Consider the following 18198-nt stretch of genomic DNA (forward strand, 5'->3'; position numbering starts at 1 on the left):
CCAGGCCTGTTTTACTCCACTGCTCTTGTTTCTGACCACATAGTTAGTGAATGGTAGCAGATCCATTGGCCAGTTCTGTTATTTCTATTCCAGTTCTTGCTGTCAAAGGAAACTAGCTATTTAACAATCATTTATTATACACTATTTTAGAGCACAGGCCTCTAAACTGTTACTCTGCTTCCACATGGCTGTATGCCATAGATAGAGTCTTGGAATAGAATCTGTCCCTGGCATGCAAACAAAACAAGTCTAGGATTCCAGACCAGTGTTCCTTGAACAAGTGGCATCTGCCTCCTGGTCCCTGGGTGCCATAAAAAACAACTCAAACACTGACCTTGCCTGGTAAGGTCATGGTTTAAATTAAACAGCCAAATACCAAAATATGTGAGACAATTATGGGAATTAACAATAATGAGCTTCATGTTCTGTTTTTCATGTATGTATGTGAAAAATTTCTGAGAGAAGCATTCATACAAAAATTGGTGGAAAAAGAGTCTGTATGTCAGAACATGTAGGTTATTATGTTTGTGATTACCAGGGTAACTTGAAAATAATGCTCCCTCTTTTCCCCCAGCCAAATATTTGACAGTGTGACTTTTATCTGATTTTCTTTTTTCTTTTGGGTCAAGGGGAGTAAACAAAATTAAGGTGTTGAAGGTTTGGCTTAGTTTACTTAGTCCCTAGGAAGTTGTATCAATTGAATTATTTCAGATCCTTTATTTGGGAATAGGATAAACATTAAGATACAAAAATTACTTGATTATTTTAGAGAATATCCCCATTCACCATATTTTCTCCTGAAATGCAGCCAAAGATGAAGAGAGAACTTCTAGTTCTATAATTTGTTGTATTGCTATAAAAATGAAATGTCTTTGTTTCTAAGTTCTAAACATGGTTGGGAAAGTATGCAGACATGAAGTGAGAAAACACAAATACTGAACCTTAGGAAAAGCAAAAGTGCAATATAGGTGTAAATATGTTTTCAGGGACAATTTAGAAAATGCAACTACTAAGTAAAACGTCTCGGGGAAGTGGAGTTTAGATTGAGCTACCAATAATGAATACCTTATTATGTATTCTATATATGGTACAACAGGACCATAGTCCAGAAATGTTTGGTAAATGACTAAAGTGGATCATAATGTATTTATCTTATTCTATTCTGTCATTCATTTCTAATTTCTAACTCCCTACTCATCTCATTCCCTCAATATTGAATCTTAACATTTTAATGTTCTCTCTGGACATTCTGATGGCAAACTGTTTTGTATAAACCTTTTCATCCTCATCTATTTGTTTAAGTTTAATGTGTGAGTTTCCGGGGAAGGGTAGATGGATTGGTGAATATCTGAATCCTGGACTAGTTCATCTTAGATTTTAGTTTCAAGAATTGCCCAGGTCTGACTTTGTGCTCTTGTCAAGGATAATGAGATACTGTATTGGTGCCTTAGCAGTTCTGCAAGAATTACTGATAGGGAAGTTGCTTACAGTTGATGCCTATCACAGGAAGTTGGTGCAGTTAAGATGGAGTAATTGATAAGATAAAGGCTAGGTTGGAAAAGTGATTACACTGGACACTTACTAATCACTAACCTCTGTAGGGATCCTCCGGTTTATCACTAATCTCATTCGTACTTGGCATTTTTCTGTGCTGCTGCCTCATCATTCATAGCTGTGTGAGTAATTTGGCATGGAGTGAGCAAGAGGAGGGCTAGAGAGTCCGGCAGCTGTGCTTGTTGGCACTAGATATTTAAATATCTTCAATGTAGTCAGTAGTGTGCTTGGCACAAACGTTAGCCAGTAATACTTAAACAAATTGTTGTGAAGAAAATAGGCATTTATGTTGAAACCCTCTTTCTCTTTTCTTTCTTTAAAAAAAAAATCTGTTGGTTTGAGATCTTTTATATTTTTTCCTATCAGTTTGAGCCAATGCTATCAAAATGAAGTCTCTAGTTCTAACAGTATTAGTGTAAATTCTTTCAGACAAGAATTTCCAAGTACTTTATAAGCATTAATTAAACTGTGCAAGCCTGTATGAGGTTCATGTTACTGAACTGATTTTCCTAAAAGAGTAAGTGGGGCCATTGATGTTAAGTGACTTGTAATGCCCCGTTCACTCAGCGAGAGAGAAGCAAGTACCAAGAGATGAATCGAGTGATCAGGATTCCTAGGTGTCTGCTCTGCTCTACACAACAGCATTAAAGATTTACCCGTTCTGTAGCATAGTATGTTTTTATTTTTCTAGGTGGTTAATGCGCTTCAGGTTGTGTGAAACTTTTGATAGTGTTCACATGCAAAAGGGAAGGGAAAAGCTTTTCCATGAGAAAAGAGGTAAATAATGAGTTTTCAGAGATTACTCAAGGGGGAGGAGAATGGTCTGCTCATAAAACTGTGATCAAATTTAGATTTGTGCCCAAATATTTAATTTGCCTGTGTAAGGATTTTGTACTGTTTCTCTGAAAGCTTAATGTGGAAAAGCTCCTACGATTTATATATTGAAATATCTTATTTTGAATCATTAATGTTGATCTAGGTAACTTTTCTGAAACATCTGGGAAATGTTTTTCTAGGTTAAGCCTTTATCTTTTATGAAAAACAAATCTAATGCTACCAATTTAAAATATAGCACATGGAGTTTTCTACTTAATGGAGAATTTTAATTTATGAATGCAGTATGCCTTACAAAGATGAACATTGAAATAATATGGCTTTTGGACAAATAAGAAAACCCCTTGCTCTAATTTATGCTGTTACTTGGGAGGTCAATAACTATTCACTGAGTAGTATCTATTCATTGACATTAGTAAACCTTAGTTGGCTGAAAATCACTTGTGATTACCTTAGTTCAGGTAATCACAAGACTGCTGTAGAAATAAATGTTGAGCCAACTGTACCCTCTATAATATCTTTGTCTCTGTCCATTTCCTCATAAAATTATTTTGAATTGGTAGGAAAAGAACATGTACAGTCAGGAGAGTATTACCAGATTGGTTTTTCTAGCCAGTAGGTTGAGATCTACAAGGGATCTTGAAAATTTACTGTTATATCTCAGATGTTACCCCATTCCTTCGATTATTCCTTGGTATTAACAGGATTTCTAGTAGGAAAAAGAATACAACTAGTAGTGGTACGAGCAAGCTAAGTAAAGCACATTTCATAGTGCCTTGCACATAATGGCTAGTCTTCAAATGCTAGTTACTGTAACTATGGCCCAAGTTATCTTAAGACTTTGAGAATGGAAGAGTCCTAGACTGCTGTGCACTCTAAGGAAGGCTCAGCAAGTAAGTTGGGGAGTTCTGGAGTCTAGCTGGTCAACAAGGAATGCCATGTCTCCTAGGAAGGGGTGCACTTTCATTTTCCCACCATTCTCTGTTGAAGTTTGTTGGAAGCAAGTGGGCCTCAGGGCAAAAGCAGTCATGGATTTCTGAGCACAGCAGCTGGAGCTCTCAGTCGGTATGTTCTCTGAAGTAGGTCTTCTGCAAGATGCATTATCATTGCTGTGACAGCATTTTTTTTTAATTGTAAATTTACACAAACAAGTCCCTGCATCAGCCACACAAAACAATCTCTCAGGATGCTATTATACAACCTCTGATCTGTCCAAAATTTGTTCATTTTTACAGGTTAAACTGACAAGATTAGAATAAATATTTTTCTATCAGGCACTTGAAGGAAGAGTAACATCATCACGTGCCCTTTGTGAGAACTGAAAAGAGTAGCAATTACTTGTGAGTGAAACCAGCTTAACTATGTTCTCTATTCAGAGCCACACTTTGGGATAGTTAGATTTTGTTGCTAATCATTTTGAGGATGATTTGTTATCAGTCCCTCTTTTCAGCAGGAATAGGTTTATTGTACAGTGCCCAAACAGTTGATTGGTCATCTGCTTGAGAAAAATTCTTAGGCTGTTTGGGGTCCACCAAATGTCTACATATATGATCAGACTGTGGGAATGTGTCTTAAACCTCCATTGGAAAACAATGCAGTATAGTGTACTATTAAGCATTTGGTGTCAAGCCTGCATTCTAGTTCTTTCAACTACTTATTAATTCCATGACCTTGGGCAAATTATTTCTCCTCATTAGTAAAGTAGAGATTTAATAGTACCTGCCTCTTCAGTTGAAAGAATTAAAGCCACCATTAGCTTTCATCTAGATTATTTCAGTAGTCTTTTAATTGGTCTGCCTGCTTCCATCCTTGTTCCCCTATATTTATTCTCTGCACAGCAGCCACAATGATGCTTTTAAGACGTAGGTTATTCTTCTAATAAACAGTATTGAAGTCAATTGAATATCCCTATGGAAAAAAACATGTACCTTAATCCCCTACCAATATACACAAAAATGAAATTCAGATTTAAATGTGAAAGACGTATAGTAAAGCTCTCAAAAGCAAACATATTAAAATAGATTTGTAACCTTAGAATAAGCAAAGATTTCTTAAACAGTACACACACCAAAAAATGCTAACTGTAGAGAAAAAAATGGACAAGTTGGCCTATGATAAAATGAAGAATTTCTGTTTATCAAAAGGTAGCATTATGAAAATGAAAAGGCAACCTATAGAAAATTCCAGTAGAAACAGTGAAAGGTATTTGTATCAAAAATATGTGAAGAATTCCTACAAATCAGCAAGTGAATGACAGCTGATCCAATAGGATAAAAGTAGGCAAAAACTTGGACATTTCACTATACCTGAATGTCCAATAAACATGAACTCAGTATGATTTACCAGTAGTAACTTGGCTGTTAAAAAAATCTGTCTTCCACTTCATTAATAAATAAATTCACAACAAAAGAGTAACTGGAATATTACATCATTTTCTGCACAGTTAATTTTACCATTGGAAATTCTGAGAGTTTTTCCTCATAATAAGCTAAAATAATGCACTTCTTTACTTTTATCCTTTATTTAATCATAGGTCTTTTCCCTGGGACCAAAGAGTATAGTCTGATTCCTCCCTTGGCATGATAGCTCTGCAAGTATTAAAAAGTACAGAAAGCCAAGTTCTCCTAGATCTTCTCTTCTTAGACTAACATCTCAGTTCTTTTAGCTGATCTTGTTTCCAGATCCCTCACTATCCATGTCCTTTGGTTTTTTATTGTTATTCTTAAAATGTGGATAATACAAAGGGGAAAGTAATCATCAGTTGACTTTTTTTGGTGTGACTGTTCATGTTCGGAGTAGTAGTACTTCACTGGTGGGAGTTGGACTAGGTAGCCTCTGAAGTCCCAGTGAAAATAATCTGTGATCCTGGGGAAGGTCATTTGTTTTCACTGGCAATTCTGATTATTCAGAAATGATACAGGAGTTCATTAATTCACCTGCCCTTCCTCAAAATGATTAGCAACAAAATCTAACTATCCCAAAGTGTGGCTCTGAATAGAGAACATAGTTAAGCTGGTTTCACTCACAAGGAGTTGCCAAAATTGGGCTTTATTTTTACCCTGTTTAAAATCTGAATCCTTAAAACCAGGATTCCCAAAATTGGGTGTGGCACATTCCATCCTCTTAAATAACCTGCCAAGAGGATTCCTCTCATTGCAACTCTTTGTTCCACTCTCTTGGGGGTCGGCATGCCTTCAGTTCTTAGCGTGAAATAAATGTTAGCAATTTCTAGTCATGTTCTTCATACCTGTCTTTTCTGGGGCTTCCAAGTATTCAGCGTAAACTCAGATAGGAATCAAAGATGAAATTTAAAATAATTTTTTTAAAGACATGAAGTCCTGCATTTATGTTTAGAAAAACCACTTGCATACATATAGGATAGGGTTACTTGGTTTAACATTGGTTTAAGTTTAAAAAAAAGTCTAACTTGTGCCTTCAAGGTAGTATATATGACTGTTTAAAAAGCCAGTGTATTTTTTACTGTATTTATGGAGTAATAAAATTCAAACAGTTGCAGACAAAGGCAGGTTTTCATATTTCTCTTCTTTTGTGTTTTTTACATTTCCTTTTCTCTTTGCTGTTCTGTTTCAGTCCATATCTTTCTATTCCCTTCTTTTTCTTATGCTGATCAGAAAAAAAAACATTTAATGCTTTTGAGGAAAAAAAATTTTATCTCTCTTAGGGTGTGAGATGGGATCGCTTTTGTATTTGATTCTCACCACACTAGAAACTCCCAAGACTAGCTAGATCCTCATCCTCAGGCAAAGGAAGAATATTCAGCTTTGCCCTTACCACTATTTACTCTGGTGTTGATCACCTTGTCTCAGTCTGTACATATCGTTTTTATCCCAGAAACAGACTGTTTTTCTTGCCTCGGGACAGCATGACCTAGGCCTAACTGAAAAACACTTTGATAATTCTAAAACTCTCTGTATGGCACAGTACCACTTATGTGCATGACCAGTTTTGTTGGAAAATCAGTTTCCTGAAAGGCCATACGTAACTGTTCTCACATAGGCCACCTACTTAGAAGACCCTTCTTCTGTGAATGGTGGGTAGTTTAATCTCCACATTTAATATGACCAAAAGGTGCCTTCCTGATTCAGTGGGCCTTATGGATTGCCCAAGCCCCTGGCTATTCCCTGTCCACTCCTCTAGAACCACCCACAATTCATTTTGGATCTGGACCTCAAGGCACCTGACCTTAATTGTGAAACTTGTTTTTCATCCAAGTAGGCTGTAAGCTTTTCCACTAGTTGGCACCTATTGAGGGCAGAGGCTTGAGTCTTCATCTTAGAACCCTATACCATCTGTCAGAATGACTAGCCTATACATGTTAGATGAAATGTTTTGAACTCAGATTCTTGTGTCTAGTTGGTCAACTTCTGAATATTTGTAATTGGGTTGGGGAGGAATGGGAATGTAGAACTGTGTCTCCACTCCCAGCCTCAAGTTGGCTGCTGACTATGTCCTATGCCAAAATAATGTAGGAATTACTTTTTAAGGAGTTCTTTATAGACTAATATTAACATTAGTTTGTATTTTAGGAGCTTAGGCAAGCATTGGAAAGTTACAACTTCTTGTTGCAGCATGTATGTTACTGGTAGCAAACAAGATGACTTGGAATTTTTTTTTTTAAGTCTGAGAAAATTTGTTACTCTAATTGCCTCTAATAGTTTATGCATCTTACACACAAACAACTGAATTAAATAATTTCTTGAACTTCAGAAATTTGCTGTTTTTTGAACAATTGTTTTAAACATTGTCCAAATCTGTCAAAGTCATCTGTCATTTCTTGAGCAGTTCTCAGGTTAATATAAACTATGTAAGTCTAACTACTTACAATACTTTTGCACACATAACACCTATAAAATATGTGTCTGGTATCTTGATATCCATATCTGTATATGAATGTATATCTCCAAAAATACATTCATATTCTGTTGTAGTTGAGGTTCTCAGTCTGAACTCCATCCACAGACTGCCAGAACAGAATGAGAATCAGTGAACATGGACAGGGAAGATGTGACTTAATTTTTTTACGAACCTCTGAGTGAAACTTAGCATGCCCTTCGTTTTATATGAGGATAGCAAAACAGTCCTAACAGTAAGTATCTATGATTTTGGCAACAACGGAACTGGTATTTTATTTTCATAGTACAATATAGTTGTTGCAGATACCTTAAACTTTATGATTTGAAATTACCATTGTTAATAGGTCTGCTTTTAGATCTTACTTATTTATGTGTTAATAAAAGCATATGTACTACCATGCAGCACATTTGTCTTTTAACATTTTGATGTAACATGTTGGTTTATTTTATAGCACTGTGTATTTTGTACACTTAAAAACATCATTCTGAAAAGACTGCCAAAGAAGTCCACAGTGCACACACACCCACACACAAATAAAACCCTTCTACTAGAATATCCCAGTATATTTTTTGTAATAATTTTTCATAGCTGTTTCAAGGGAAATTAGATATATGTTATTATTAATAGTTCTTAAACTCTGTCCAGGTGATTTACTGTTAAAATTGTCCACATACTACATCTATATGTAATATTTATATAAAATTTAGCAGAAACCCATAATTACAGTAGCTAGAAGGTATTTGTCAAATACGTGAGATAAAATACTTACATAATTTATTTTAATAAATGAAAATAGTTCATGTGAAAAGTAGTTTTGAAACATTGAAGGTGAATATCTTATAAATTTCAGATGGTATATGCATTACTATATTTCAGGAGTACCCAAACCTCTAGGTCCCTAAAAAATAACTTATTTCCTAAGTAATGAAAGGTGGAAATTAACATGTATTTACATTTCAACATCTCATTTGAATAAGGTATTATTTTAAAACAAGATACCAACTTTCCAATTTAAAAGAAACTCTTATTTTGTTAGGTTTTTAGCTTATGTGAAATTAGGTTTCCATTTCTCTGCTTTGAATATCCTTTGTTAAAGGAGAAGTTTAGAACTTTTAAGAGGCACAAGAAAGTAAGTTTAAAAACTTTACATTTCTTAATCTACCCAATTGGTAGCATCCACACAGATAACGAAGCTAAGATTATATTTGAAAGTTGTACTTCACTAAAAACAGAGCAGAGCTACTATGGATCTCTTACTTTGTTGCCTTTTCCACATAAACAATAAAAAAAGAGAATTATTTTCTAGTACATTTGAGTGAACCTTAAGTTGTTGCTTAGCTTTAAGTCTTTACTAATTGTTTGAAATGTTTCTGGAAGAGTAATTCACAAGGTAGGAAGAAGACTTAGTGAATATTTCAACCAATAAGAAGTTGATAGTGTATCGTGCATGACAAGCCATTGGTACAGTCTTTTTTTTTTTATGGTATTTGTTTAAAATGTTAACATTGTCTCCTAGTTCTGTCCTGCCAAGTATATGAGACATGGTTTGTTTTTAAAGGCAGCATTTTCTTAAAATTAAAAACATGTATTGAGAATGACTTTTAATATTTCATAAACTTGTGTATTTGATTAATAAAATGATACCTCCACACCATAGGTGTTGGACTGTTAATTATTTTTTCAAAGTATCTCTCTGCCAGTCAGTCTGAGTTGGCATTTCCCTTCAGACTCTGCCATCCTCTTGTTCCAGCTGGGTTTCTGATCCATTTTGATGAGGCATGTGTCAGAATTACAAATGTACAAACCTTTTCATGGTTTTATGAGGTCAGATTCCAAGAGTGAAAAGTAACATCCAAAACCCCAAGATACCATTATGACTCTTAGAAGCAGTCTTATGTGTAAAAGATACATCCTTAAAGAGTTATAATTACTTCTTTTTAGTTTTTACATATATTTTGCAAATTAAAGTTCTTTATGCAGAACATACTATGTTAGGGTAAGAATGTGAGGCAAATATACCACGTAATTAACCTGTTGTCATAAATCTGAATTTTTATGTGTTGACATTACTTAACCTGAAATATGTTTCATCAGTAGTAGCCAGTATGTGCTTCTTAAGACTGCTATAATGTCCTAATGTGCACAGAAATTATACCCCTAATTATTATTATAACTAGCTTTGTTATTACAAGGATTATTTTGTGTAAGGTGTCTGTAAATGCCAGATTTAGAGTTGTCAAATTTCTACATCAGTTGGCCAGTGTGGCATATATGCATCAGTGGAAATGATAAAATATTAGTACATAATGTCTCCAAGTTTAAAAAAAAATTGTGCACTTTATTAATAATTTTGAGCATCCCATCTATGTGTGGAGTTTTTAAAATTATTGAACTATACATTTTTATACAATCACAAGCTAATAACTCAATATATGGCATATAGTTATGGTGAAGTTACATTGCCTCAACAATTTTAAATATTCGGGGTAACTTGTCAGATTTTATTATTGTTTTATCTTGGCATGGAGAAAAAGAATTAGCTCTGCCATTGTCATTTATTGGTGTCTCCATCTTTGATAATAACATCAAATTTTGATCTTCACAGAAATCTTTTTAAGCAACGTGTCTCTTTAAGAGGGGTCGTTTAGTTAAAAACTATATAACATTTGTAAATTCACTTTACTGAACATAAACTCTAGTGTATTGAAAAGCAAATGAATAAGAACACTGCTGTCAATTATCAGCACTGTGGGACATCTGCTCTCCTTCTAGGTCTGGCCAGTACCATTCCTAACATTTAGAAATCCAACTTTTGAACTGCAGTTATAGTCCCAACAGGAATACTTAAACATTTCTGAAAAGAGTATAAATTGGCATGTTGACTTCACAGAATAGTAAGGTAATAACCTATAAAGTTAAAAGTGTGCATCCTTATCCTTTAATCAAGCAGTTGCAATTCTTTGCGTCTATCCTGGGAAAACTGTGTATAAGACATGTGCAAGGATATTTATTTCAGTAATCTTAATAACAAAAAAAATAGAAATAATATACCTTTTTTTTCAGAAGGGGAACAGATCAACTGTGGTTTTATTTGTTTAATGGGATATTTTATAACAGTAAAAATGAATGAACTAGTTGTCTATTGTCAACATATATCTCAAAAACAATATTGTGTGATAATGCAAATTTCACAAGGATAAGTACCATGTAATCCCATTTGCTTCAATTATTAAACAGTCGGTAGTGTGTATTGAATACAAATATATTAAAAGTAGTGTGTATTTAAGTATGAATATATATTAAAAGATTCAAAATATACATGGGAATCATACACAGACTTTATGATAATGGTTATCTTGGGGCCTGCGGTGACATTTGAACTCTGTCTACACTATTTTAATTTCTGAGAGAGAGAATGAGAGAGGGAGAAATACCCAGTTTGAAGCAAATATAGGAAAATGTCATTCTCACAAGTGGGAACATGGATCATACTGTTGGCTATATGGATGGTCCATTCTTTTACATGCTTTTGAAATTTTTCCATTGTTTTACAATGAAAAGAGAAAATAATAAAATACATGCTATTTTATGTAGAAAGTCAGAATTTGACTGTTAAACTGACTGCAATGATCTAAGCTTTTCAGATTTTATTTATTGGGTTTTATCATCTTATATCTAATTTTTCCTATACTTCCAAACTCTATTAAAATCACCATGAATGGTTTAGAAGTTGAACTGATTGTCAACCAATGAAAATTTCTACATGAAGTTATTTTCTTTGTTTTATAGGGAAAACATCAGAAAGAGGCTCATTTTCCCTGTACAGCAGAGACAGTGGATTACCAGGCTGTCAGGTAAGTTTAATAAATACAAAAGTGAGACCATTTAAAACACATAAGTAAAGGTTTTAATAGAAGAGGTAGAAATGTGTCCAATTGATCTCACCATTATTTGTGACTAAATGTAGTAGGATTTTAGCAGTTAAACATAACTTTCTTTTCTCTAACTTCCTCTGCTTAAAATGGTTTCCCTTCCCCAGTTCACCTTTCTCTGTCATCAAAGATTTTCATAACACCTCCATTTTAGCTAGAAGCAAAGTAGCAGTTATCTTTCTACCCCCTTCTAAAATGCTTATTTCTGAAAATGATTTTTGCATATTTCATTATAAAAAGAACAGAGTTGCTGATACATTCAGTTGAAGAGTTAACATTCAGTTGCTCTGTGTTTGACTGTCCTTTTATGTTAAACTTACGAAAGTTGGAAATAATTTTCATTTCAGTCCTACATCCAACCAATTTTTAGGCATCCTATGGTATCTTTGACTTGGAAACTTTGTTTCAATTCTTCCATATTTCTAAGCATACTACATTTGTACTAATGGTCATTTTCTCTGCTTTTTTCCCCATAAATATATGGATAGATAGAATTCTGAACACTCAGTTAACCTGCAGATTCCCATCAGAATTAAGCCAAAAAGAATAGACAGGGAGCATATATTAAACTTGTTTTCTGCTGTCTGCATCCGTTTCATGAGATCCACCCTAATTTCAGACATGTGAGCCAGTTCTGTCATACTAACAGTAGTACTCCATTTAATGCATATTCCATAATTGTACTATCCAGAGTCAGAAGACATAGGTTCAAATCCCACCTCTACAAGTTACTGACCTGTGATATTAAAACAAGTCACTTAACCTTAAATCCCATTTCTGCAATGATTTCCTCATTTCAAAAATAGAATTCACCATATTGCTTCCACCTGCTTTATAGGTCTCTGAAGGTTAAACTCCATTTACTGAGGAAGCATTTTGCAACAGACATCCATCCATATTCTTAAAAATGTTTTAATTTATATAGCTCACAAAGCAAAAGCTCTTTTGATTCCTTAATGTTATTTTTAAGAGACCAAAAGGTCTGAGAGCCACTGATCTAATGTTAACACCACTGCTAAACTTGAGGAAGAAAACTATTATAAGCTCTTTGAAACTACAGCTACATCTAATAAATCATAGTTAATGCTTATAGTAATGAATTTTCACTTACTTTTTTAATACTCCCTTGACAAAGGTATTGCTATTTAGTTAGAATCAGTGGTAAGCTCTTTTTATATAATGCTCCAATATTGCAAAGATGAATCTTAAAAGATTTTTGCCAAGGATTAGTATGTATTTATACCAGACTCAATTCTCATATCAAAACTCATTTTTAAAAATTTAGATAGCGTAGTTGCTACCATTTACTGAGCACTAACTGAGCCAGGCATTGAATTAAACATGATCACATTTAATTCTTTTAACCAGTACCCATTTTTCAGATTAGAAAATGGATGTTCTCCAGGGGTATTAGGTAATCTACTCTAGCATGTACATCTTAGCAAGTGGTAAACCTTCCAAACTCATGCTTGATGTTCTGAACTATGAGAACTGTACTGCATCATAAGACTCCCTCAGATTCCTAGTGTACACCCTTGCCTCCCTCCCACTTTAATTTGGTTGAGGATGGGCCTAGGAATTTATATTTCTAACTAATGCCCCGGGTGATTTTAATTCACGTGGACTGAGAATTATGCTTTGGGAAACTCAGTTCTTTCTTCTGTTATACACCAAATATAAGCATATATAGAATATAAAAGAAGAACCTATAAGATCACTGTTGAATAAGTATCTATAACTTCTTGAAGAGATCAGGCAGGCCTATGGAAAAGAACAAGGTTACTGGAATGTATGAAATGTGAAATAACACTATTGCTATATACAAGAAGACTTAAAGGTATTAAGTGAGACAAATATTTGTTTCTGTGAAGAATTCACAGAATCAGTGCATGGGCCCCTAATAGAAAACCCAAAATTGAGCTCAGAGGAGAGAAGATTATACTGTGGCAAAGACAATAGCATCAATAAAAACAGGAGGGCTCTTAAAACAAGTAAAAGAATTCTTCACTGTGAAAGGAACAATGGCTTTGCTATTTTTATTGTTACTTAGCTCTGACTATGTTAGGAGAATTATGATGGATGGCAATAGCTGATCTGAGGCCCAAGTAGGAAACTCAGGAAATTCAAGAGTTTAAAAAAAAAGTATTACTTCCATTCAAAGAAAAACCTGTATTCCGAACAGTATTTATTATAATGGATTGGAGAAGAAAAAATACAGTAAAATAACTAATTGGTTGACATTTCATTTTACCTATTCACAGGCAACATAAAAATCTTAACCACAATAATATTAGAAGGAAATGTAAATAGTGACTACAAAATCATAATCCAAATGCCACTTTGAAATCATTTGTCTTCAGCAGAATCTCCCAAGGAACATTAACTCTGCTATTAATGTACATAAAATGCTGCTGACATACTGCAAAATTCAGGCTAATTTAATAATGCCTGATGGGCCCTATTTCATGTTAAGATGATATAATAATATGTTGCTAAATGAGTCTCCTCATATTACCTTCATGGCAGCCGCATAACTGATGAGCCATTTAAAGGAAATGGTGTAGCAGTATTACTGGAAACATTGGTACATCATTCTGTAATTGAATGTTTTTTAATTGATTCAACACAGAGCATAGAACCTAGCATCTTTATTAACAATAGATATAATACTTTAAAAACTGCTACCATGATGTGAAAAATCCTTTTATCATTACAACATTTTCTATTGATGCCTCTTTAAAAAACCATTTATTCAAATAGTTTGTGTTTTTCTCAGGTGTTCAGACCTAGAAGTGGTAGCTAGTGTTTTCCAAAGTGATTTAAGTTTTATCAGAATTCAGATATTATAACCTTTAGAAAATGATTAACTTTAAAAGCTAAGTTAGCACTTAGTTGTTTGGAAATTTACCCTTACCATTTGCTTCATTTTCCATTATAACCAATCTCATTATATACAGATATTTTGATAATGATAAAGTGATAAAATTGTCACTATACATCAAGAAGGTATAGAGCAATGATAAATGTATATATATACCTAATAGCAGAGCTTCAAAATATATGAAACAAAAACTTATAGAATTAAAGAAATAAATTTACAGTCATAGTTGAAAATTCAAATACCTCCTAGAAATTGACAAAATAACTAGACAAAAACTTAGTGAAGACTCAGAACTAATGAACTGTCAATTACTTTGACCTATTATTTAAAAAACCCTATTCTGAACAAATGAAGAATATAAATTCCTTGCAAGGACACATGTCACGATCAAAAGTTGATCCTTAAAACTAGTGTCAATAAGTTGAAACATTTGAAATCATACAGAGTATATTCTCTGACCACAAAAGAGTTAAATTAGAAGTCAGTAAGGTACCTAGAAAAACATTAAATATTTGGAAATTAATCCACGTCTAAACAATCCATGGTTTTAAGAAGTCCTAGGGGAATTTAGAAAGTATTTCAAGATGAATTATGATGAAATCTGATACAACAAAACTTGTTGGTGCAGCTAAAGCTGTGCTGAGAAGAAAAGGTAGAGCTTTAAATGCTTGTATTCAAAAAATAAGATCTATAGTGCATGACCTGAGGTTCTGCCCTATGAATCTAGAAATAGCAGCACAAAAAAGTAGTGGGGAAGAAATATTAAAAATAAGAACAAATAATAGGAAAAACTAACAAAGCCAAGATTTAGCTGCTTAAAAAGTCCCATAAAATTAATAACTCCTTGCTAGACTGATTTAAGACAAAGAAGGAGACAGAAGGAAGGGAAAGAACACAAATCACTAATATCTGGAATGGAAGTTATTATACATCACATATACATTAAAAAGATAACAAGGAAATGTTGTGAATAAATTCAGTAAATTTGACAACTGAGGTGAAATACATCTTGAAAAATACTTACCAAAAGGGGAAAGATGAGACAGGAAGTCTGAATAGCCCTGTATCTACTAAAAGTAACTTTATCAAAACAGTTTTCCCACAAAGAAAGCTGAAGGGTCATATGGATTCATTGGTGAATTATTTCAAATGCTTGGGTAAAAAGTATCTCCAATCCTACACAAACTATTTTAGAAAATGGAAAAGGAGGGAACACATTTCAGTTCTTTTTATGAAGTGATAGACACCCTGCTACTCAAGCTGCATGTATGGTTTGTACCAAAAACGAAAGGGTAACATTTCAAAATCAAATCAGTTTAGTTCAACACATTAACAAAATTAAGGAGAAAAACACTACGGTCATTTCCATAGGTGTAGAAAAGGTATTTGTCAAAACTAAATATTCATTATAAAACCTCTTAAACTAAACATAGAAAGCATTTTCCTCAGTTTGATTAAAGACTTGCATGAAAGATCTATAGCTAACAGCATCCTTAATGGTGAAAGACTAAGTGTTTTCCTCCTAATATTAGGAAACAGGCAAGAATTTCCATTCTTATCACTTGAATGTTATGTCCTTGCCAGTGTAATAAGGCAAGAAAAAAGGCATAAAAATTAGAAAGGAATAAATTAAGCTGAATTTGGAGATAACATTTTTGTGTACATGGGAAATCCTAAGGAATCATCTAGAAAACTTATAGAGCTAGAAAATACTTTTAGCTATGTCACAGGATAATACAAAGCCAATCTAAAAAATCAATTGTATTTCTGTACACTAGCCATGATCAATTAGAAATGAAATTAATAAAACAGTACTGTTCATTGTCACATCAAAAAAGCATAAAATACCAAGGGGTAAATTTAACAAAAGATTGTAAGATTTAACAATGAAAACTATAAAATACTGCTGAGAGCAATCAAAGAAGATCTAAATAAATAGATATGCCTTGTTCTGTTGGGCTATAGATTTAATATAGTCCCAATCAGAATTCCAGCAGGCTTTTTATAGACATTGACTAATTATTTAGAAGTTCTTTTGAAAAGGCCCAGGATTAAGAGTCAAAACAATCTTAAAAAGGAATAAAAGAGGAAGGACTTAGTTTACCTGACTTCAAAACGTACTGTAAAGCAATACTAATCAAGACAGTGTGTCGTATTCATATAAAGGTTGACAAACAGATCATGAAACAAAATATAGTTGAGAAAGTGACCCATACCTATAAGGCAAATGATGTTTGGTAAGGGAACCCCAGCAGTTCAGTGAGAAAAGAAACAACTCTTTAATATATACTGCTGGAAAAACTGTATATCAGTATGAAAAGAACAGAACTTCAACCCTTACCTTACACTATATACAAACATTCTACATGGAACATGGACGTAAATATGGAAGCTAAAATAATAAAGGTGCTAAGGAAAAAATAGAAGACTGTCTTTGCCACTCCAAGATAAACAAAAATTTCTTAGGGAAAACAAAGCATAAAACATGAATGAAAAATTAATGAATTGAGCTTAAGTCAAAATTAAAAACTTGTGTTCATCAGAAAACATCATCAAGAAAACGAAAGAAGTCACAGACTTGGAGAAGGTATTTGCAACACATGTATTGACAAAGGACTTCTATGTAGAATATGTAATGATCCCTGACAACTCAATAATACTAAACAAGCAACCCAATTTTTTAAATGGCAAAACACTTGAACAGACACTTCATAAAAGAAAATAGACAAATGAACAATCAGCACGTAAAAAAATACCCCATGCCATTAGTTATCAGGCACATGAAAACTAAAACCACAGTGACATACCAGTACAGGACTATGACAATAGCTAAAAATAAAAAGAAGATAACATTTTTAATGGGACTGTAAAATGGTACAGGGACTTTACAAAACTGGCCATTTCTTATTAAATTAAATATGTGTCTATCCCATGATGCAGCAGTTTTACTCCCAGGTTTTATCCAAGAGAAGTGAAAACGTTCACAAAAAGCTTTCACCAGGTGTTCGTAGCAGCTTTATTCATTATTGCCTAAAACTGGAAATAACCCATAAATTCATCAACAGGAGAGTAGATAAATGACCTGTGTCATGTTCTTACATCAAATGCTCTTCAGCAGTAAAATGGAATGATCTAATGATCGCAGTAATTTTATGTTGAGTGAGAGAGGCCAGATCTCAAAAATACTGTATAGCTCCATTTATATGAACATCTGTAACAGGCAAAACTATACTGTGTTGATAAAAATCAAATCAATGGCCAAAAGGAAGATGAGTTCTCCTGTGACGGGACCCCATTTTTGAGGTGATAGAAATGTCCTTTGTCTTGTATGCATTCATCAGACCTGACTGGGAGTACACTTAAGATCTGAACATTGATGTAAAGAACAGCTTGATTTTTTTTTAATGAAACAAAAAAAAATGCCATTACAGTAGCATCTAAGAAAACTTAAAATACTTAGGAATAAGTTTTCACAAAAGACAATGCAAGACTTCCAACAGTGAAAACTACTAAGCTACAAACATTGCTTAGAGGAATTTAAAAAGATCTCAGCAAATGTAAATATGTACCATGTTTATGAATAGAAAGATTATTTTTTTTGGTGATTAATTACCATCATAATTAACATTTATTGAGTAATGTGTGTGTCAGGCAAGGAAGGACATGTAAGCAGAGATGAAACAGATCTATATCCTGAAAAGGCAAGCAACAAAGCTGGGAGAACAGAACATATACTAAAAGGACAAAAAACAAGGATTCAAATGTTGAATACAAACAAAAATAAAAGTGAACCAGATTCCATGAGAGCCAAATGCCCAAATCTGAAAAAATAGGTAATGCTTTGGTGTGCTCACCAAGGCACACTCATGGTTCTCTAAATCTTGTTTCAAATTATATTCCTATTTAGATTCTGTTTCATCTTTATGTTGACCTATTTTTTTTTTTGAGAGACCATCTCTCATATTTATTGATCAAATGGTTGTTAACAACAATAAAATTCAGTATAGGGGGGTCAATGCTCAATGTACAATCATTAATCCATCTCAAGCCTAATTCTCGTCAGTCTCCAATCTTCTGAAGCATAACGAACAAGTTCTTACATGGTGAATGAATTCTTACATA

The 18198-nt window shown here is 33.6% G+C and overlaps 1 protein-coding gene across 9 annotated transcripts in view; it reads left to right on the forward strand.

Moving 5' to 3' along the window:
* TCF12 (transcription factor 12) overlaps positions 1-18198 on the forward strand; it is a 440339-nt gene that overhangs the window by 290389 nt on the left and 131752 nt on the right. For all 9 annotated transcript variants that reach the window (XM_037020957.2, XM_037020959.2, XM_037020962.2 and 6 more), the window contains one exon: positions 11053-11117. In XM_037020957.2, coding sequence (XP_036876852.2) covers positions 11053-11117 — 65 coding nt within the window. The remainder of the gene's footprint in view (positions 1-11052; positions 11118-18198) is intronic.

The sequence above is a fragment of the Manis javanica genome, chromosome 8 (genome assembly GCF_040802235.1).
Source record: "Manis javanica isolate MJ-LG chromosome 8, MJ_LKY, whole genome shotgun sequence".
Taxonomy (NCBI): Eukaryota; Metazoa; Chordata; class Mammalia; order Pholidota; family Manidae; genus Manis; species Manis javanica.